This window comes from Chroicocephalus ridibundus, chromosome 4 (assembly GCF_963924245.1).
Source record: "Chroicocephalus ridibundus chromosome 4, bChrRid1.1, whole genome shotgun sequence".
Classification (NCBI taxonomy): domain Eukaryota; kingdom Metazoa; phylum Chordata; class Aves; order Charadriiformes; family Laridae; genus Chroicocephalus; species Chroicocephalus ridibundus.
This window is the reverse complement of record NC_086287.1, coordinates 42,183,108-42,206,966: the sequence shown is the minus strand read 5'-3', so window position 1 is coordinate 42,206,966 and position 23,859 is coordinate 42,183,108. Positions and strand designations below refer to the sequence as shown.

The 23,859-nt window shown below is 37.2% G+C and overlaps 1 protein-coding gene across 10 annotated transcripts in view; it reads right to left on the bottom strand.

Moving 5' to 3' along the window:
* The window catches only part of PCNX1 (pecanex 1), a 92,330-nt gene that overhangs the window by 56,241 nt on the left and 12,230 nt on the right, over window positions 1-23,859 (bottom strand). For 7 of the 10 annotated variants that reach the window (XM_063331411.1, XM_063331413.1, XM_063331415.1 and 4 more), the window contains 5 exons: window positions 21,353-21,458; window positions 18,272-18,317; window positions 17,273-17,362; window positions 13,888-15,588; window positions 2,111-2,243 (listed from right to left, as the gene is read on the bottom strand). In XM_063331411.1, the coding sequence (XP_063187481.1) occupies window positions 2,111-2,243; window positions 13,888-15,588; window positions 17,273-17,362; window positions 18,272-18,317; window positions 21,353-21,458 (2,076 nt within the window). The remainder of the gene's footprint in view (window positions 1-2,110; window positions 2,244-13,887; window positions 15,589-17,272; window positions 17,363-18,271; window positions 18,318-21,352; window positions 21,459-23,859) is intronic. The other 3 variants (XM_063331417.1, XM_063331419.1, XM_063331412.1) reach the window with 2 other exon arrangements.

Sequence of the window (23,859 nt, the reverse complement as noted above, 5' to 3'; positions counted from 1 at the left end):
GATAAATTCCATTTGAACTACCAACTGTGAAATGTATGTCAAACAAATCTGAAAGCACTTTGGTGTTTGGCAGGACTAAGGCAATTTAACTCCAATCCAAGGGACCGTCATTTAGCATCACAAGCAATGCTTTGAGCAAAGTAACCTCAATAAATATTCAATACTGAACATATGTTTATAATACAAGTATTTTTGATAATATGTGTCATTACGTCAGAGAGAATAAAGTTGTGTTTCAGTGGTTTTACTTAGAAAAGAACAAATTTAGATAACTGGAAGGTACAGAGAGGAAATACAAGACTAGAATATTTGTTCTGCTTTTTCACCCTTGAACATCTTGTCCAATTAAAAAGTTACTTCCCTCAGCTTCAGTTTTCTCATGATCTCTCACTGAAGTCCAGCTTAAGCCATGGGAACCTTAATGACTGCACTGGCATGTGAAAGTGAGGCAGTTATTAGCCTCAGTTTATGACAGAATCCTTTATTTGTCCTACTTTCTCCCTGTCTAATAGAAAGAAAACTCACTGTTTTCTGGCTAATGCACAGTTAAGGAGCCCTGATGAGTCTGCACAGCCTCTTATGAACCAACACAAAACTATGCTACCTTCCTCTTAAAAACAAAAAAAAAAACAGCCACCACAAAAAAACCATATCAGAAGCAAGTGAATGCAATAGAGAGTAGAGCAAAAGTGATCCAAGAGAACGCAAAGTTTTAGCATCCCTCACTATGAAGTAAATTACTAACTTCAAGTTGAACAAGCTATGTTCAGCAAAACGAGAAGCTTAATACAAAATTATCTGAAATGTGATGACTGCTACAGACTGCACTAGCCAGTAAAAACACATCTAACTAGGTTCAGTCCCTGATGTGGCAGAAGTCAATCCTTCTTTTCTTAGATTTTACATACCATTCTTGCAATCCTCCTGCCCGAGGAAAATTTAGAAACTTAGTCCTTGATTATTTCAGTGGTGCCACATAGATGGCACAATTTCTACCCCATCCTCTACTGTATTTTCTTTTTATTTGCTCAGTTTCTATAGCTTTTTCCACTTAAAAACATTACACAAGTATTCCTTAAACACAGAAGCAGACTGCTCCTTTTACTAAAAGATAGCTCAGCATATGAAGGAAGATCATTAAGAATACACAACATATACAATTATTCCTGCATATTTATCATATAACCACGGGAAGAATTCCTTTGGTATGGATGGGTGAGTGTTCCTTCCTCTACAGGCAATGTTCTGCTCCCCACATTCTCCAACACCATAGGCAACCACGGGATTGAAAGATTCAAAAATCAAGTTTAAAGACTTATTGTGGTTGCTGTTTCTACTGTTCAAGCTGACAGACAAGAGTTGCTGTATGTAATGTATCACTAGGCTCAGTATTGTTAACAAATGGGCCAGTGAAGGCTGGGGACTCCTGGATACATGTATGCAGTTCATTTTAAGTATTGCCAAGGCATGCTAAGTGACACACAATTAGATTTAATACTGAGCAATACTGACTGTGCATTCTACAACAAAGGCATCGCTATTACTTCATGTCACTATTATTCTTTTGCTGGAAAGACCTACAGGATGTTCATAAAATGGTTTACCTGTGTTTTAGACTTGGAACCTTTGCATGTATGATTTAGCTCTTTATCATGTTCTTCCATTTTGTTATCATGCTTATCTCTTACTATCTACAGACGTGAAAAGTGATTACACTACTAGTCCCTAACGCTTACTTTCTTAAAGGAATGAAAACCAAAATGAGGAGCGATGAATAATATTTTCTTGGGTTCTTTTCATTGCTTGAAATCAGAAGTTTCTAAAGTTTCTGATAAAAAACAGTGAGTCTAAGTTTGTTAGCATTAGTTCATTTTGTTATCAATCTGAAATCAGCTGTAACATGTTAGAAACTGGCTATCCTTATCATTTTGAAAATAGTGCCACATATACATGCACAAGTCAACAAGCCCACAGTGACATGCAGTGACAGCTCAAGGAGGTTATGGTGGGGAAGGAAGTAAAAAGTGCTTTTTTGGCAACACTGGTGGGTGTAGGGAGAAGTGGTCTGCTACATGCATGCTAAATATGGTGGAACATTTAGATACCCTACCTGAGGGGTGATCCGATGAGCAATGTAGGAGGGGTAGGGTTACTCCCTGCATTGTGCCGGCGTCGTACTGCCTGACGCCTAAATGTGCTGCGTTCACGACGAAACGTGACAGTCTCCTCGCTGGCTTGTGCTGCTGCATCAAGACAGACTTTAGGTCAAATAAGAACCCATCCTAGTTACGTACACAGTAACTTAAGACTCCTTTCTTCCCCCTGACCCTCCCCAAGTTAATGAGCTTGACTCGCAACAACAGAAGTAGCTTATTCAGTGACAGTTCAAATAACCTGCCTCAAGACAGGATCACAACACAATTATTAGTAAAAATTTGGGTAGCTGGGGGGTGGGGCGTGTCTGTTTTTGAATATAGAGCTTACTTTTCTTTTTACCCCCAGATGCAAATATCCAACTTTTTTTGTAACCTGGCTATCTCGCATCTCTTCCATTTGCACAAGGCAGGAAGAGACAAAACTGATCTCACCCTTTATCTCATTTAATAGGAGAAGCCTAAAGGACAACCAGAAAGGTTGTCTGACACACTTCACTGTAGTATTCTATTCACAATTTTGTAACTTCTGCCGAACAGGTAGGGTTGAGGTTAACCTCATCACACCTCCTCAGGGGACAAAACAGAGTTGCTTTCTTCTTTTTCTTCATAAGCACCAAGGGATACATGTTGCTCATTTTAGACTAGTTACACTATGATTTGGAGGAGCAGGGAGTTGAGATTAAGTGAGGGAATAATTTCTTTGTGAGGACTGGTGGCTTTGTTATTTCAACTCCCCAAATAAAAACAAAACAAAAAAGTGTGGTCTACTTATAAAGCAACACTGTAAAAAACAGTTTGTATGTACATAAGGGAGTCTTAAGATTTTTCCACAGATTACCACCCAAAATCCACCTGTGCTCCCCAAACTTCACAGCCTGAACAACTCTGGATTTGGACTGCTTATTCGTGTGTCTACAATGTCAGCCTTCCTCCTGAACCAAGGAAGCTACTAACCAATTTGAACACAGAGCACTCAAATGAATGGGTCATTGAGAAAATAGGTTTTGGCAGGCAAGTGAAGGAGGAGGAAAAAAACAAAACTTGACATGAAGTCAATGCAAGAGGAGAATCACAATCTTGCAGGGGGAGTCACAACTTGGTAGCCAAGAAGCCTGTTACTAGAGTGAGAAAAAAAGATTGTGTCAAGCCAAAAGGAAAAAAAAACCACCACACTAAGGGAGCGATGCTTTTTTATAGCAGAAAGATCACAGGCATCACTTATGCACATTTCAAGTTACAACATTCCTGTCATTAAGCTTTCAAAACTTACCAGCAAAGAATCTAATGCTGATCTACAGGGAATAGCAACCTATAGCAACCTGCTACTGCTGCGTATCATTGCCACAGCTCAAGCAATAAAGACTGCATGGAACATGAGCCTAATTCTACTCATGAACCACAGGTTATCAAGTGAATACTGTGTATGAAACTTTACTCTGTAATTTGCTTTAAAAGCCAAGAAGCTACATGAAGACATTACTTTAAGACCAACATTAAAGTTACAAGCATTTCATTACCAAAGCGTCAAAAGTTAAGGACATCCTTAATTCAGTCCTTTCCTATAATGTCAGGAAAACTGTGGGATTGCTCACTTTCTCCTCACTCCTCCACAACCGTTTTTGTTATTCTAAGCATGAATAGATGATACTTCCCTTTCAGTGTATTTCATCAAGAGTTCAATACATTTCTCTTGTGGCTTAATATACAGCTTTATGTTTTGTTTTAATACACAGCCTAATTCCTTCAAGGATTTCTTTATAGCTTTAATACTTGAAACACTAGAAAAGTAAAACACACTAAACAAGATAGTATGAATCCTGACTTTTTTTCTGGTGGATTAAGTTAACACAGAAGAGGTCAAAACTGCCCACTAATTTTGGGTGACAATTTGTAAAGCTCAATTTTTCCAGTGTATACATCAGCACATAAAAACTCATATATTCACGACACAGCTTCCACTGACTTCAGATGCAAAAGCAATTCCACACATTTCTGCTAATCAGGTCACAGTTAAGCACCACGAAATAAAGAACACTGACTAGTCTTAACTGAAATGTAAACATCTTCATTACCACTAGCATGGTAAACATCAGCATTACATCTTAATTTCCATTTGCAACTGCTTAGCAAAAGCAGCGTTCAAGTGCAGTTTCAAGGCAGCATACTTAACATTGACAACATCTGCTTTTCTTTTCATATTCCTTTTCACTAAGCATCACCTTCTGCAATAACTGAAGCTCAGATTATGGAAACACTCCATACACAGCTCCAATTTATCACTAAAGCAAGTCTACCTCAAGCACTGACTGAGGCAGTGCCCCGGGAGGAAAATAGGTATAAACATGTTTGAAGATTAAAAAAATAATATTCAAGATCAAAATTCATATGTACTTGGGGATTAAATTCAAGATTGCACGGGCAAATAGTTCTGGCATTTGCTAACTTCTTATTATTTCACTTTAACCTTTTGAAAGCAAACTAGATTTTTGTGTACATTTCTACCTAATCTACCAAGGGTTTTTTGATTTACCTTGAAACTTTTGTTCAACACGCATCTCCTACATATGCTCTTCCTGAATGTGAGTGATGACATTCAGGATCACTAAGCAAGTCTAAGTTCTTTTGAGAAGACTGCAGAGCTTCTCAGCCCAACAAGCTCTGAGTCTGCTAATATTATGCAACAGCTCAAGAAGCTACATGTTGAAACCATGACTAAAAAAGTAAAAAAAGCAGTCAAGCAGAAAGGATTAGTGTTTGTTTGAAGTGTGGAAAGCCAAACTGAGCAAAGTTTGGTTTTGTTTTTGGTTATTGGTTGGTTGTTGTTTGTTTGTTTTTTTTTAAAAAAAAAAAAACAAAACCCAAACCAACCTCATTTTAAAGAGCACACCAGATTAACATAAGTAGCTTTCCATACTGGTATATTTTTTTTAATACGTATTATTTGTGTTTCTACTTGTTTTTAAATGAGATGCAGTACAGCTGCTCGTGAGTTCACCAGTTGGATCTAAGGTAAAGCTCCTAAATTATCATCTGTCATGCTCTGAGAGCAGTTTAATCATGAAGGAAATAGTTTTGTTTTAACATAAATAAGCTTACAAATATTTACAAAGCAAGACAGTGTTTTGATGTTTAAAACCAAAACTAAACAAATAAAAGTAGGATAGCTTTTTAAAAAAAAAAACCAAACCAAACCCAAACTCATCCTTAGACCATCACTCATACTTCCCAAATGCTGTTACTTACAACCACATACTCTAGACTCCAGAAAGGTAATATCCAACATCTACACTCATGTACAAAATCCAGATGTAATAGGGAGAGATAAACACAGGTTGTACTTTCACAGTTCCTGCTTACTTTAAACAAATCAGTAAAGGAAGACAAACCTTTCAGCTTACAGAGCATTTGTTTCTCAAGTCTGTCCTATTTTTCTGTTTTATTCTAAACTTTCATGTTGAAACACTACACTAGTATCAAGAAATTTAAGTGTAAATTTCTTCTGCATGTTGTCATATGAATTTGAGCCACCAACATTATCTATTCTCAAGAACAGAAACATCAGGTTTGAAGTTCAAAGTGCAAAAGTTAGGAATAGGAACCTACATCCCAGAGATCAATAAAATAAGAGGTGGAGACCTAATGACAACTTTGTAGCAAACTTAACCCTCCTGCACCTATTCCCAACTATAACACACCTAATTTCAAAGAGGAAACAATTTGACTTTTGTATTTGTTAACACAAATGCGCATATGAACACATATTTATTAAAATTCATCCTTTTTTTTTCTTTCATTACACTTCTAATTGCAAAAAAGCCAAATCAGCAGTTACACACCTAGAAAGTCATGAAGATATCATTTCATCACCACACATTTGGAACCATACTTTCCCAATACAGGGACTAAAATCTACTGCAGAGGAAATTCTAGAATAACAAATAATTCCCATCACTTCGCCAAACAGCTGGGAATACCTGACCATAGGTTGAACTATCCTGCCTGCAGGTCATGCCTTTCCAAAATTTCTTTCTATACTAAACAAGTGGTTTTGATGTAAGCCTCTGTAGTTCCTCAAAGTTTTAAACAGAACTGAAGACTCAAATTTTTGTCTACAACTATACAATTGTTATACAACACGACTAGCTTTAAGAAACATAAAATGCAAGTATATTTTTCACAACAGGCACATTTACATACAGAAGGCAAAACATTTACAACACCACCCTGCATGTGCATATCACTGCTTCTAACCCAAGCTTAGAAGATGGAAACTGAAGAAGCATGAGATGAAAAAGTAGAATTTCCAAGTTTTATTGCATTAAAAAGTCACACTTCATTTTTGCTAGGCAAAAACACTAAACCCAGTGCCTCAGATAAATTTTGAAATACAGATAAATTCTTTCCAAGTAAGAAGATTCATGGAAAGATATGGTATAGAGGTAAAACAGAGGTAATGCATCTATGTGGTATACCACAGAGTTCTCAGGGTAAGAATTGCAAACTTCTTATCTTGCTTGTTCTCTTTCCAGTCTGACTGGAAAAAAAAAACAAAACACCCACATACAATGGAAACCACAATGTCCCTCACTCCTCTCAGGATCGACAAAAAAATAATAATACTTCACTTAAGTCTACATGGTTTTGAACAGTGGTCAGGTTAAGCATGGTTAAATGTGCACATGGAACCTGAGTGATGCTTGGACATGCTACTTCTCTCCCTACCAAATGGGAAATTGCGATCTGTTTTCAACCATTTGTAATGACCAACCCTACAAATTCTCAGTGAGAAACAAAATGAATAGTTTATGGCTTATGCATTCACATAAGCAATGAAATCTGTCTTCTAATACTGAACATACTTTGCCAAACCAAATAGCTCAAATTTTGCTCTTCTGTATAGACCATCTATATCTTGTTTTGGAAACCTCAGAAAAGCCATACCTCTCACACCTGTTTATTGGTTAACACCACCACTCTTCTCACAATTTAGGCATTCATAGTTTATTCTCATGTGCCCCAACATAATTTTAAAAACCATATTTGTAAGATAACCAAGTATAAAGGGGTCTGTTCAGTCCACATCTTCGGTATACAGTTACTAATCACCATGGATTATGCACCATCATAAGACCTACAATTGCACTGATTTCTTAGACATCTCTGATGAAAAAGCAAAATATTGGCTTATAGTATTATAACTTACTGTGGACATTTAATGAAAAATATCACTAATGATATTTTCTGAAGAACAGAGATGTGGGCAGCAAAGAAGAAACAATGATGAACAGAGAGACATCTCTAAGATATAAACTTTTGCTAGAAAATAGGACAGAGGAAAACACCACAAGGAAAGCTTGTCATAAAAAGAAAACTGAAAGAGAAACAAGGGAAGCAAAGCCCAAGACTTCAGTGTTGTGGTTGAATGTATGAAAAAAAAAAAAACAACAAACAAACAAGTTTGAGACTAGGCCAGTAGGGAATATTACATCAAACCAGTCACTACAATAATCTGAAAAGCAAAACACTGTCAAGCAGGGAATAACCAGGACAATGAAACCATCTGTTTTGACTTGGGAACCAAACATTTTTACAGACCAGCCTGATAGACTAATTTCTATGCTAACACGAAAGATAAAACTAGAAATCTGAGTTATTCTACTTCACGGTATTTCCCACATGAATTATTTCACTTTTTAAAACATTAAGTGTTACACACAGACTTCTTGACTATAATGTTGATGGACTTGAGGTCAAAGAGCTAAAGCTATGACGTAGTCTTATCCCCTTCCCGATATAGTCCTTATATCCAGGGATTTGGGTATCGGTAGCTAGTAGTATGTTCACGCAGCAGACTAATGTTCATAACCTACATGAATCTTCATGAAACTTAGTTCTGACTTTGGATTTCTTCACCTTAAGGAAAAGATACTTTGAATCTTTAGAACATACAGCCTTTCCAGCTTAAGTGGTGTTCTGTGTTAGTATATCATACACAGGAAGTCACATTTGCTTTGAATGGTCTTCTATTAACTACAACACCATATGTTAATTACTAGCCAACTTTGATATATCCTGGAATTACATCTCATAGCTACATTTGGCAGCAATATGAGCACTTCCATTACAGCTTAGAGAGCTCTCAGAACTGTTCTTGGCTGCATGCATAACAATAAATCCAGGTACATCTACAAAAGTGCATGAAAAAAAGTGGCTTTTAAGTTTAAGTTAGTAGATGCAGCTTTGTTTATACCAACTATCAAAACTTCTTATTCAACTCCTGTTTGAGATGAATACTTGGCAAATTTACAAACAACACATGCTACTTGTCAACAAAATCGAATCATTTTTTCCAAATCAAGTAAAAATTATTGCAAGAAGAAGTTGCACAAACACTACCAATCTAAGACATTTAACAACATCTCACTCTCATAGCAATGCAAAATATTTGAAAAGATTTATTTCTTTGGGAGGCTTCAGAGAAATTAACCAGGGTCAGATTTTACAAATAACACTCCCAGGGAAAAAAGAAAAAAACCAAGAAATGATATCACATGTGTTTTGCTTCATTTTTAACTTTGGTATATGTTGTAATGCTTTGCCATGCATTTTTCATCAGGTATCCTGACTTTCCCTTATGCAGCCCTGCAGAACCTTAGGTAAAATATCTGCTACTCTGTAGATGACAGACTAAGGCAACGTGTTTCTACCAAGTGACAGGAGGACTCTTACCAGTAGTACTCAGGGCTTTTGCCAAGCAATTACACACATTCCTGGCTCTCAACAACTACTGCTGTGAGTTGGACAAAACCTGAGGTTTTTGTTTGTTTCTTTGCTCCCCATCACCACCTTTATGGAACCACAAAGTATCAGGAAGATGGTATTTATTTTGGTCATAAGCCATCTAATGAAAGATGCCGTATTAACCATGAGCACCAGAAAGGGGACAAAACCAGCAGGACAGAGTCCCCACAATGTACTAAAACTGGATTTTGCCTTGGTAGGCAGCTATTAACAATTAGTAGATGCAAGATTCATGCCAAGTGTTATTTTGTTGTTAAGTTCCAAGACTGCAGAGTTCCATTTCAGCCTTGCACATTGCTCCTAATGCCGTTTACATCTTCAAGTGTTTAATGGCAACATCTCAGCTCTACCGAGATGACAGAATATTCAAATATCAGAGGTAATTCTGCAAAACTCAACCTTTACACACAAAAGCTGTGACAGAGAAACATCATGCTTTCAAAGTCAGATATTGGGAAGGGTTAACATTAAAATTTCTACGTCATTCTTGAACCAAATGCTGTGTACTTTATGACACTGCTAGTTGACACCTAAAAATCAAGTAAAAGAATAGTCTTTCAGTTCCAATAAAGACCATCATGTAGAAGAGAGGCCCTTCTAGTGGCTAATCTGCTTTATCTGATCCAGTTACAGGAGGGGTCCTGCTGAACACATGAACAGAGATAACTAACATAACACACAACCAGATTACAATAGCTTTACACATTTTTCTATTTCTACCATTTCTAAACTCTTTCAGAGTTTGATTTCTCATGCAAAACTGTTTGGTTTAGCAGCTTGAATGTGAACTGATAGACTCCCAGAAAACAGATCAGAAGCCCCATCTTCTGTAACTGTATTAAATTCCACCTGCAGAAAATGTTATCAAGCTAAAGCCATCAGAAGCATGGAACAGCTCTACGACACAGGCAGAATAAGTAATGACTGTAGACCACATGCAACATAAGCACAGTAGGCAAAAATTAATATACTGGTAGCAGCTGACACAACCGTTGGCTGCATAGCAGAGAAATGAATTGTACTTTTAACTTTGGAGAGGATACTGTCTAATGATTACAGGCAGATACACTAAGCATATACGTACAAATACACAGACTATACAAATGAACAGGTTTCCATATGCCATATGAAACACAAGACTAATGCAAGCTCACAAACCCCTATTTTGCCTGCCTGTAGAGATGTACTGCAGACCACACAACAGAACACTATGAGCTGTTATTTCAATATCACTATGCAATGCACAGAAGGAAAATGCATTACATTACACACAGTTTTATTTACAAAAGAGTATGTAACTCCAGAACTTAAAACAAATAAATAAATCAATCTTAAATTACAGCAAGCTGTAAAAGACAGTAGCAACTTAAAAGGTTAATCTTTTACAGTTAATATAGAACTGGGAGAGAACACTTGACTTTTCAGGCCAGCTCAAGTTTTACAAAATATCACTGTGTCATATACAGCATTATGTTGATTCTTTAAATCTTTACAGACAGCAATCCAGAAGTAGCACACATCTGACAGGAACCATGCATAGGAGAGTATCAAGGTGGTATTTCCAAATTACCACTAGACATCTAGGCAAACTTTTAGACATCTGAACAACTTCATCTAACCCATAACCCATCAATTCACTAGCTACTTTTAGGGGCTGCATAGTTAAACAAGGATAACAACTATTTTAAGACATCTTCCACTTTTTGCTATACATCCACCACACGTATTTATTTACAGAATTTTCAAGTGCCGTTTGTCTACATTTTAATGAACTGCAATTTCTATTCAAATGCACAGGTTATCTTGTAAGAAGTGAGTCATTCACCGCTTCCCGGCATAAGATATAAAAGAAACTGCTAGAGTTGTATCTGTTGAAGTATAAGATGTACAGGTTTGTATAGCATCCTCCTTAGTAAAAGATTGCTAAAAGCCATACCCATTACAAAACACACTTTAGCAGTTACACAAACAAGAATGTAGTTTTTAGTTTACTCCCTAAAGACTTCAAGATAAAATGAAGTTATAATTACTGATTTAAGTCATATTTGAAAAACAGGAACAGAAAGCTGCTGACTGAATAAAAGGAGGCAGTATTAATATCAGTCTTTTGGTTATCCAGCATGCATCTGCTAATTATTTGTTTCAGAAAGTTATCATAAGCAATCACAGAAATGAAAAAGTGTTTATATAAAATAATCCCTTCAACAGGAGATTGGACCAGACAACTTCTAAAAGTCCCATCCAACCAATACCCTCTGATCTTATGAAAATATGAACCAATTTTATTCCGTAATTCATCTGCTACAGGTAAATAAAATAACTTCTTAATTTTCTCAAATAATTTCCATACACAAATATGATGTATATTTATATTACACATGTATGTCTTTAAAAACACTCCCAAAAGGTGAAGACAATTCAACAGTGGGAAATACTGAATATAAAGCAATTTAGATTATAAGAAGTTAAAACATTTTCTCTGATTACTATGAGCCACAGGTAAGCCCAAAGGAGAAAGCCACAATTAAAGATACAGCTGTTGCAAGACTTGTAATATCAGCTATAAATTTGGAAAAAAAACCCAACACACACACAAACAAAAAAAAAAACAGTAGAAACAAAGGGCAACACAAAGGAATTATTCAGATTGATCATTAACAGATAAATTCAAAATAATGACTCACTTGATGCTAGACATAACTGCATAAATGTTTAAGTAATGCTAAAGAAAAATAAGTGATGTTTTTGTTCTGCTTTCAAAAAAAAGCAGAATGACATTCATTTCTTACAATTATAAGGGAAATATTTCCTATTTTATTGGTAATAAGAAACATAAGATACAACAAGTGTTATTAATCATATGATGTCATTAGATCTGGAGAAGCTTAATCCAGATTGCTTCTTAAAGTCAGCCTGAAACCCATGGGTGCTCACCACTTATTAAATAATAATACTTCAAAATGGCCCTTATTTACACAAAGTTTAAAGGGGAAACTGAAGAGAATAATCTGGCAAGAATGACGGCAAGACTTCCCTGCTTTAAGCTGCTACAGATTTGTATCTTTAAGATCACTTTTAAATATGTTAGGGTTGGTCTTCCCAACATTTCACCCTTTAAAAGAGCAATCAAAATATCTGGCAATATACAGTGATCAGTCATGCACTGATTCTTTTGGAGTACTGACAACTCATGAGCCCATATGAACTCTGACACATTCTCTAACGTAAGACATGTTAATTCTCCTTTGCATATAAGGAGAGAACCCTAACAGTTTTAAGCTGTAATAACACAAACCAAAGTGAAATTAAATCTTGTGCTAAGGAGATCATAGAGTCAATACAAATGGTAAATACAAAACCCAGACCTTTTATTAGTCAAATTACTCTCCAGACAAAAAAGAGTGTCACTTTAATAAGGCATAATAAAATACGTGTTAAGCGTTTAGCTTGCAGAGTTAGTACTAGAAGAGCAACCTGGACTCTTTCATTAAAGCTACTACAACTCGGTCACTGGGAATAAAAGAAAGACAGAAAGTACCAATACATGCAGATTATGTTTTTGTTTGTTTAAGTGAAAGTATCTAAATAGGTCTGAGCTAATTGTAAACCAGTCGAATTTGATCAGTAATCGATACACAGCTGAAATTCGGTGTTTTTATTTCCTCCCCGGAAATTAGTTGTACTGATTTTTAGAGTTTGCTCTTATGTCAGTGTTGGGGGTGCAGAGGGGCGGGGAGAAAAAAAGACAGAACTATCGGTCATATCTCATCTCACTGTGAGTTGGAAGTATCTCCTTTTAAGATCAAAGAGTCACTATACTTTGTTTAGACAGTCTAAATAACAATAGTAAATTAGCTACAATTTCTTTAAAATGTCTACGTCTTGATCTAAAATACAATTTTATTAAGCATTTGTGTGCTTAGCTAACTAGATTATCTGGTAGGTATTCCCCTCAAACCATCCCAGAAGTCAGACTGAGGTAATTAGCAATCCCATACTGCTCTGAAAATGTATTTTAAATACACTTATCTTCCATGACACAAAAAGCCTTCCAGTTAAGGCAGTCAATACGGCTAACCAAGAAAAGACACTGAAACATCATAACAAATGATAAACAAAAACACATTTAAGAGCTCCAAAAATCTTCTTAAAATGTCCCTATTAATCCATATTAGTATCAGTTACTACAGGTAAGCTTTGTACTCTCATTACACCATGCAAAGCAATAGTTATAGAAAGTAAGAGGAAGCTACATTCCACTCTCCAGCACAGGAAGGTTATTGTGTTCTCATAATGAGGACAAAAAAGAAACCAACCCAAAGAAAACAACACTGTCTAGCCAACAATGGCAAGGCTAAGCAAAATCAAATCCCTAGGAGAACTCAGCTTAGTAACTGGACCATCATAAGAATGCAAAATTCAAGGCAGCATGGTAAGGGTTTTGGGGGTTGATTTTTTTGACACCACACCTCAAGTCATGCCACAGAGTTCATCTAAGAGGCAGCAGAAACTTCATGCAATCATTTGCCATGTTCCCAAATTTTCTAAACTGCACAATCTTTAAAAAGAAAAAAGAAATAGCCTCTCTTTTATTGTTAACTTTTAAAATAGTACACATAATTTGAAGTTTGAGTGATACAATGGAGCAGGTCTGATTTGATCACAAATAATTTTAAGATACAGCTCAGGTTAGCAAAGACTGCCAGTTGCAAACCCGTAACAAATCTACCTATAGATTTCATAACATTTGTTTGAATTCAGCTCCCATTTCTGTAGATCTTCAAGATATGATGAACGAAATGCTTTGTCAGTTTTACTAGGCAAAAACTAAGAAACAGGAAGACACTTCAGTATAGTTGTAACTTAAGTCACAGATACCAGACTCATTAACAAAATACGGCAAGGTACTTCTGGTAGGTCGTTTACTTACCTCCACTTGCTGATTCTTGCTCTTCCCCTTCAGGAAACGTAGCCTGGCTTGGTAAGCTATTCCTAGAACGAGTGACTGACTCTAAGTGTGAAGCCCTTCCCAACAGAGATAGCTCATCTAGCACCTCTCCTTCTTTGGCTTCCAAATCAGATTTTGAAGTGGTTAACTGTTTTATGTTACCTGGTGCCATTAAACTATTTGGGTCATTTAAACAAGCTACAGTACCACTGTCCAGGCTTAATACTCTGGCACGGTTCTTGGCACTGTTTGTGCTAGAAGTCCGACGTGTAGATCGTTTTTTGCTAATTCCTTCAGAGCTTACGTGGGTTTTGTGAGCATTTTCAGGGTCTGTGCCCCCACGTTCTTTAGAAACGTATTTGGTCTTTAGAGCACTGTACTTTCCCTCAGGAGACTGGCATGAATGGGAGGTGGTGCTGGAAGAGCTATCACTGCTGAACTGGTGAGCTGACTGCATACTTGATGTCCTGCTCAAGTCACTTTGATCACTGGAGTCCTCATCATGACAAAACACAGCACTATGAGGTTTAGTACCAGATACACCTCGGAAGGAAACATATTCCCTATGCCGACTTGAATCAAAACTACTAGCCCGCTTTTTTCCTGTCCTTCTCCGGCTGGACTTGTGGGTAGAGGCTGTTCGATGTATTAAGCTAGAAGATTTTGGTCGGACATCTCCTTCTTTTTGTTTTCCACTTGTTTCTTTAGAAACTCTTGAATCTACTAGCACAGCTAGTTTCTCACTCTGCTCATCTCTCTGTTCAGCAGCCTTCCCAGGTGGCCTGTCAGCTTGCGTAGTCAATTCATTGGCATGTGGGTTCTTATTGGCCTCTTCTGAAGCAGAGGCACCAAGACCTTTCTGACTGTGCATCTCATCAGATGCATTAGAACCCTTTACCTCTTGAACACCACTGTTAGTGCTCACTTCCACAGCAGTCCTTTCGCTACTAGTCCTTTTGTCAGTAGTAGAACTACTGTCATCCTCTGAGTCAACATCACAGTCCTTTTTCTTACCGTCCTCTCTCTCTTCTCTAGGAGACTCCTCCTCGTGCTCTGACAACACACTCTCTATATGTGTTGAGCTAGTATGTTCACTTTTATAGCTACTGATGGTACTGTTAGTGTCACGATCAGTCCCACTGCAGTAGCTTTCTGTTGAACCACTGCTTCTAGTACTCAGGCTTCTCAGACTGTCCACACTTTTGTCTGCTTTCAAGGATTTGCTCTTCCCACTCTTAGCCAATGGTCGAGGGCTGCTACTTCTCAGAATGTCATCTAATTGAAAAACTCCTGAAATGCAAGAGTTCTCAGCCAAGGACTCTCTGGATCCAGAAGGGGGCTTGGAAGCTTCTAACTCACTGACAGGATCCAGTCCTCGTCTTTGTTGATAGAGAGGGAAGTCATTTAATGAAGCCTCTGGAAAAGCAACAGCAGAGCTAGAAGTCCTTGGTACACCTCGTGGTCTATGATCCTTCCTATAGGAGTGAGAATGCAGAGTTACAAGCGAAGCTACTTCTGGGTCACATGCACTGGTTTTAGACTGGTCCACAAGCTGGTTGTTCGAGAGGCACACTTTGTCAGTGTTGTCCCTTGGCAAATCTTGTCCAGAGGATAATGAAGGTTGGATGGAGACAAACGAGTCATTCGACACCAGACGAAAAAGCTTCCGATCAGTTGCCAAATCTGTTTAAGTACATATTCAAAAATATTCATGTAGAACGTTCATGTAAGTTATACAGTTTGCTTTACAACTGCTTGTTTATATGAGATAAAGCAAATAAACTGACAAATCCATTTGCAAGTACTATGAACCACATTACCATTTCAAAGATTTCCTAGCATCTGGGCAAACCTGACAGACTTTTTTTTTTTAATAAAAAAAGAAACCATCAACTCCAGCTTAATCTTAGCAGCTAATAAAAGACAACACGATTATGACAAGTCCCCAACTTCCTCTATTGCTCATGTCTCAGACAATGTTTTTATATATCCCAAAGTTTCTTAATTATAAAAGGGTACCCTGCCTTTTGTTTTATTTCCTACATGCAGTAAACTGTTTGTTTCACATAAACTTTAAAATTATTAATGAAAACAGAGTAAACCCCATTAACTCTGAAGTCATTAAAAAACCCAACAAAAAAAAAAATCACCTTACCTACCAGATACCAAGTAAGCTCACACTTAGCAAGGATGCAGGCAATGGAACAAGTCTATTTGTACTACAATGAAACTCCCTATGAAGTTATTGACTTTCACTACCTCTATAACTGGTGCTGTTAAAGCAAATCAAGAGGATTTGCTGTCAGCTCTTGGTCAGAGCAATCACTTCTGTTATCCATCACAAGCAGTCTCCTGTAAAAATGTCCACCTGCAGGCAGTACTGAGAGTCAGGCTACTTTCCTTTTTGGTGCTATCACTAAAAATAGAAGATCTGGAGGGCAAGTTTACTACAGTTGCTAGATTTTTTGTAGAGTGTATTTGCACATGCGTAACTTAAGATACTTCAGTTAGTCAGCTGAAAGTAGCAGAACCCTGCTGCCTATTACAACAGCACAGCCACCTGTAACCCTCTATTTTAAACACACATTCTGCACTCAATCACACAGTAACGACTGAATCAGTAAGATTAGATTGGCCAAAATGAACTACAGTATTCACAGAGTTAACTTCTTGCTAATCACCAGGTACTTTAAAATCAGCAAACAAAAGATTTCCTTCATTTTATGCTCTATTTTAGTCTGAGCAAATTTTTTCCCAGCAATGAAGCTCAATGAAAAATGAGATCTGAAACAAAACTGGACAATTGAAGAATACAAGCGAGCAGTTTCCTTACATACTAGGAAAAAACAATTACAAAACTCTAATAGCTTGCATGTTAGAAGCAGTCTATAGCTCCAGAAACACAGAACTCTGAGCAGGATTATTGACTTTACAGAAATGCATGCCTGATTTACAAAAATTCATTTGGCTGTACTGGAAAACAAAGCAAAGCAAATTAGTCTACAATGAAGTCCATGAATCCCAGGCCACTTTCAGTACGAGAGAGATCATCTAGAGACATGTAAGCTCTCTATCTTTCAGCAGTAAGGAGACAGTAAATATTTATTACCTGCTGGAAGATACCAGAACAAGAAAAACACAGCCAAAGAATAAAGTTTAACAATTCAAGCTATGCATTCCAAGGACTTAAAGTAATTAAGAAAGGAAACAGGGAATTTCAAGATACTCTTTCTTAGAGTCTATCAAGAAATCGCATGAATTTATTTAGCATGTTAAGTAAAGGGTCTTTGGTAACAAAATACTGTTTACATGTTTACTATGTACATGTTTAATATGCATGTTTAATATGGAGAAGAAGAAATTTTACCTTGTTCTTCACTCCCTTCTTTACATAGGCTAGAACTCTGGCCAAGACTTAAACTGATATCATCAGAGGTCTTGGCAGTGTCAGTATCTCCTGTGAATTTTAAGAAAGAAGAGTACTAGTGCTCAAAGTATTAACACATACATCCACACACAAAGCAGATTTCTCACCTATCATGAAAGACTGTTGCTTTTATTTCTTCATTTGAATATAGATAACAATAACTACAAGTAATACGAGATCTCCATTAACTTTTAGAGATAAGTATTGCCTACTCTATTTCTTTTACTTTGTATATAAGAGTTTTCATTCAACTACACAGATCTTCCTTGAAGAACTGGAAAAGTATCTTACACAGAATCCAATAGAAATAAAGATTATTCTTTTTCATAAAGATATATCTGATCATTCCTTATTGCATGGTTGCCAATAAAAAATGAGGGGCAGATTGTAACAAGATACTCGTAAAAATAAAAAAGTAAGGAAGAATCAGGAAGGTGATGAAAATTCACATCTCATTTTTGTTTGTCTTATTATTGCCTAATAAATTTACAACATAGTAACTCTGCATATTACAAAAAACTTATTTTTTCATCTCTGAGGAGTTCACAAGGGTTGTCCTGGACAATACTTTGGCTAGATGCCAAGCAACCAGAAATAATCAAGTCATTGAAATACAATACCAGAAGGGCGAATGGTTGCACAGAACTCAAAATAGTAGGGGAAAGCCCACTCAAACCAACCCCTTGGCTCTGCATTTACAAACGAGAAAACCGTTGTTACTTGGAAAACAGAGCACGGATTCGAGGATATCCTCTCCTAGTGTTTTAGGCACACAATTTGCAACTCCAAGGAAGATTTCTGTCAATTAGTGAATCCTGTACTTAGCTCACAAAAAATTTTTGAGGATGAACAATATAGACAGTATTTGGAAATAACTTAGTAAACAACAGCGATTTGAAGTGCTACTGCAACATAATTTTAAGCAGGCAAAAATCTCACCTTTGATGGTTGCTGCTGTTCCCAGACGAGATAACCCAGATCCAACCTAGAAATAGGGAATTATGTAAGAAGCTGTAAACTTTCAGGAACTGCCCGACTATTGTTTCCTATTACTGCAATGCATGCATTTGCTTATACAGCTAGGACAGATTTTCAGAGGCACAAAAGCATCCAACAGCACAGTGCTGTAAAATCCTTTCTGATTCAGAATGTTTCCACTGCAAACAGAGATGACAAGGCATCTAATTATGCATCCAACTGTATCACTGCATTATTCTGTTTTATAGCCAATGTAATTGGAGATTTTACTATGTAGACTTTAAAAGCAGTTTCTAATCTAGGAATTTTCCTTGAAAATACTTAATGTGGAAACAAACTACTAGTGTGGTGGTACACTAATAACTGCCGTTGTAAAGATGGATGTTTAATGCAGTGATCACGGTTGCCTAAAATGCTGAAAGAAAATACCATTTTAATAAAAAAAAAAACCCATATCTGTTAAACATAGCAAACACCAAGCTAAATCCAGAAACTGTTCCTCTTGGAAAACGATACGTATTTTTAACAGGGTTAGTTTCCAGGTCTGTCAGAGTTGATTCAATGACCAGGTCACCACAAGAACTTAAGTGTTGGTACATGGACAGTGGCAGCAGCGCGAACAGGGGATATGGCAGGATGATGCCTGCTGGCAGCTCAGTAAACTTAAATCAGTTTAACCTGATCATTTTCCTGTACCTTATTCCTCCCTCTCATTCCTGCAAATGCGATTTTTCTTTTGAAGACAATTTCTGAGACCTCAGATTGCAGTTACGTCAAAGTAAGTAAACTGGTTAGTGGAAGACCGCAGTATTCTTTGACCTATTCTTGGATATTAGTTACAATCACATTTGAAATTTATAGTATCTGCTTTTCAGCCATGTTCAATGGCAAACCAGCAGGCATATACTTCCTCACATGAAAACAAGCTAGCCGTTTAGGTTTGCAGTCTGTCTTTCTACATACATATAGTAATCTGCAGCTGATTATTTTGCAGAGGTGCTAAAGAGAACTTAGTCTTTCCTTCAACAGTATTTCCAGTACCATCTCTCTCAAAGAACTCCAAATAACACAGAAAAGTGTACGCGTCAAATAATTAAACTACTCAGAAATAAGACAGGAGAAGAGCACTCAAAGGCAAAATCTGAACCTAAGATATATAACAATGATGGCAGTTTGACTTCCCTATATACTTACTGGGATGCTGTTTTTCAAAAATCCATAGCTCAAATTACTTGGGAAAAAGGACATAATCCTACTAATTCTTCTCTGTAAGCACAGCAAATTTAAGGTAATCTGAAGATGTGTGTAGATTTTATTCAGCCATACTACAGAAGAACAAGGGCTTTGCTACATGTAATGCAGAAAAGCAGCCGGAGCTTGTTTAATACATTTTCTTTACCACACTGTCATCATACTTTTAGTTAGTCATTTTGCCATATTTCAACTTTTTTTTCCCCCCTTCAATAATATGCCTTGCTGAATACTAATGCATCAGCATGGGAAAGCTATTTCATATAAAAAAACTGAGCAGAACTCAGACACTTACTGTTCACATACCCTTTTGATGCTGCAAATTCAATCTCAGGGGACTAATGAGCACTAATTTTATCAGTGTAAACACATTCTAAACACTATACTTCCTTCCACAGCAACTTTAACTGTGTTAATAGTGTCAGCATTAGAGCACACAGGAAAGAACACAGAGCTTCTTCACTGTTTTAACATTAAAACTGTTATGAGTATGTTTGGAATAGGTTTTTCTTCCCAAAGACCAAAGAAACATGATCCCCAGCCCAGTTCTGTCTTCCTACGTAGACCATCGCTTCCTATTCCTTTCAACACTACCAAATACCTGCCCTCGTCAAAGGAGAAAATCTCTTAGAGTATCTATGCTGCATAACGGAGCGTTATTCAGATAAAACACCAACATTAGCATAACATTGCACTACATTATATACTGCTTGCTGAGAGAGCTAATTAGAAGGACTTGATATCATAATACCACACCAAGGATTTCCACTTCATTCAAAAATAGCTCCTGTATCTTTAATAGGATGCTGCATTGCTCATTGTCAACATAACCTTACAGTCTGGCCAGCCAGTCTACCTGTCCTCATGAAGAGTTGGTAGAAGAAAAATGCCGCGACTGGCTAAACATCACAAGCCAACTAGAAGGAACAGCACATGCAGCGCTATGGAAGTTGAATGCATAAATCTAGTAGACATAATAAGGAAACAGAACAACTTCCCCAGTGAAATTACACAGCAACTAGAGCATAATGAAGTTGCATTAAAACCTAATAAAGCCAAGTTCTTCAGCACTTCTGTCTGGTGTGCAACAGCCCCTATTTATTGCTTTCTTCCCACCCCTGTTGAAGTGTCAAAATAGTAAAGATTTTGCAGAGGTAAACCAAAAATGAACAGTTTTGGTCTTCCCATTTTCACCAGTTTATCTTGCTTTGTACTTTAGCAAATAAACATTTTTTACTTCAGTCTGAAGTGTCAGGAATAACTTTCAGAAAGCCATTTAGCATTGCAAGAGATAATCAGCAGTGGATACATTCTAAGACAACTTAACATAAGCCTCCTGAAATTCAGCACAACTGAAGTTTGCCAATTAAGCATCTAAATGACAGATCAAACAAAAGTAAGGGAGGAAAACAAAGTTAGAACATAAGGATGAAGTTACAGCTTGAGCTATCCAACTGCTCACCAATACCAAAAGGAAGAAGGAGCCCACCACAGTGGGTCTTGGTACTTATCTGACCATGCTCTGTGACACTTTGATTTACTAAGTGAAAAGAAAACTAACTGAGAAAAAAGGAATGCTTTCTGATGGGACAGCAGGTTGTCTTATAAAATCCAGCCATTCCTTAAACGAACACAAGATGGGATGAGCGAGAGCTATGCAGCTGGGAGAGTGCAATGCCACAGTAATAAAGCAATTATATAATATAATAAGAAAAAAATCAGCAGAGATTCCTCTACAGATTGCAAAGCCAGCAGTACTAATGCAACAACTGCAGTGGCTTTATTTCTTACCTGGTTGTTTGGATCTATCCCAGCATAAGAATTGCGTGAACTACAGCCAACAGGGGGAGTTGCTTCTCGTATGAACTCTGACATCTCAATCCCTCCACCAGGGTCACTGAGAAAAACATAAGAGAGAAAAAAAAAAAAGAAAGCAAACATTAACCTATCAGTTCAACAGAAGTTTGTCTGCCTATGCTGAGTGGGGATTCAAGGCAGTTTTTCCCTTTTTGAAACATCAGGGGCTCAAATATATACCAGTATCTCAGATGAATACTGCCCATTTGACACACAAGCTCAGTCAGAGCTGGAGCACCCTATGTACTGTCACAGAAGTTGCTGCCATATTAAGTCCACTGTCACCAGCCAACAAACTGTGAAGACTTAGGAGCTACAAGGCATTTTGAAATGCTGACATGAAATTCTCTCTGTCTATATGTACACACATGTAACTTTCCGATCATCTGTCCAACCATAAAACACAGAAATCAATCAATAGAAAAAATAATAAATAGAACTCTTTCGAAGAGCAAGGAAAGGAATCCAGATCTTTTCCTTAGACTGGATCTAGGAACAAAAGTAAGGATTGGTTAACCAAGCCACACACTGTCAATTATTGGAAAAGCAGAGACATACAGGGACCCTGTATCTCCCCCAGGGATGCAAACCACTACCTTCTACCAGAAAATAAGTTCCCTTCAGATAATTTAGAGGCTCTACCAAGAAATATTATGAAGTACGATATACATATTACATCCTAGTGATTTCCCCCTTTCAGAATTAATAACTATTGGTTTGAAAGTATTTATTTTCTAGATCAACATCACCAAACTGAAATTCAACATAATTCAGCTTGTCAAAGACAGATATTTATGAAACAATAGCAAGTTAGGCCTGTCCATTAGGACAATGGGGTGTGAAATGAGTTGGGGACTGCAACTCTGGAATCCAGCCTAGGACTGTTTGTTAACTGCAAAGAGGGAGAAGTTGAGGCATCCTTTTTCCTCTCCCAATGCAGTTCTCTTTAACCACTGTCTCCAACAATACACGATTCAGAGCTGTGGCAAGTCCACTTCAACATTTTACTGGAGAAAGAACATACGCACAACCCTTCTCCATCTGGTCTAAAGAAACTAAAGATGAAGCCCCACTAGAAAAGGGGACAGAAATGGACAGAAGCACTGCAGGACTTACTTAAGAGACAGCTAGTCTCGTAGAAAAGCCTCATGCAATAAGACCAACACCTAATAATTTTTGTAATATATGGACATGGATCTAGGATATTATAAACAAACTGTATGTAGATTAAAGGACCTGAAATATCATTTGTCCTGCAGCATGACATTTCGAGCTGTTGTTATCTCAGAGCGGTGTAAAAGAACAACCTTGGGAGCCATTCTAGATCATACAAGAGGCCCCTGAACTTTCCCTTCATCAGAGATAACAAAAAACACAGTTTGAAGTTAGGAATATACAACTTCAATAAAAATAAGTTAACTTAAGAGACAATCAGCTATCGGTTAGCAGAACAATTATGGTCCGACACCAGCGAATTGATGAAACAAGTGAAAAGCCACCATTTTGGTACAGCTCAGCAGTGAGACATAAGCATGCTCTTATTGATCACTGCTTGCAGAGCCCTCTCTGACCTGATATTATCAACTATGGTAAGACAGAATCAGGTACAGGAAAAAAAAAAAAAAAACAAACCAAAAAACAACAACACACCAGAATTCAGCTTCAATAATCTCCACCAATTTTAGCGAAACAAAGTATTCCTTATGTAAGCATTGTAAGAACACATAAGGACATAACATGAAGTTAAAGACTAAACTGTAAAATTCTCACTTAATGTTTAAGTCCAGTATACATTATGATGACAACTGAAGATACAACTAAGAATGCCTTTCAGAAAAGCTGGAATTCTTTTTCTGCTTGAATAATTCATTCAGAAACACCACATATGATTAAAGTATGTCCTATAAAGTACAAAAATATGTCAACGTGAATAAGCTCTCATGCATAGAACTGGATAGTTAGCCAGGGTGGGAGAAGGAGGTGATTTTGTCTAAAAGTGACCTAACACACATCAGCGTAAGCAGCAATACAACCCAACACCACCTCTACTCACAGATACTGTCTTCTGTGACAGCACACACAAACTAATGGATTAACAAAAGCTAGTAACAAACAACAACAAACAAAGTCTGAAGGAACAAGCAGGAAGTACAGATTTATCATTGTGTGCATAAGGATGTAGAATACAACAGCATGTAGAATCCTTTAGGAGCCATTTATCTGCTAGTGTTGTGGCGATTGCTTTCTGCAATTAAGTTTAGAATCAGTTTCTTAGTTTGCCAACTTCTTACCTTAGAGCAAGCACTACGCTTTTCAGTTTGCAAGCAAAAAACTGAAGTTACTACACAAATTGAGAAGACTGAGTAAGTTATGGCCAGCTACCTGCAACAGAGGCTGCTGTGAAAGAGGCATTCAGAGACTGCACAAAACAAATGAAAAGT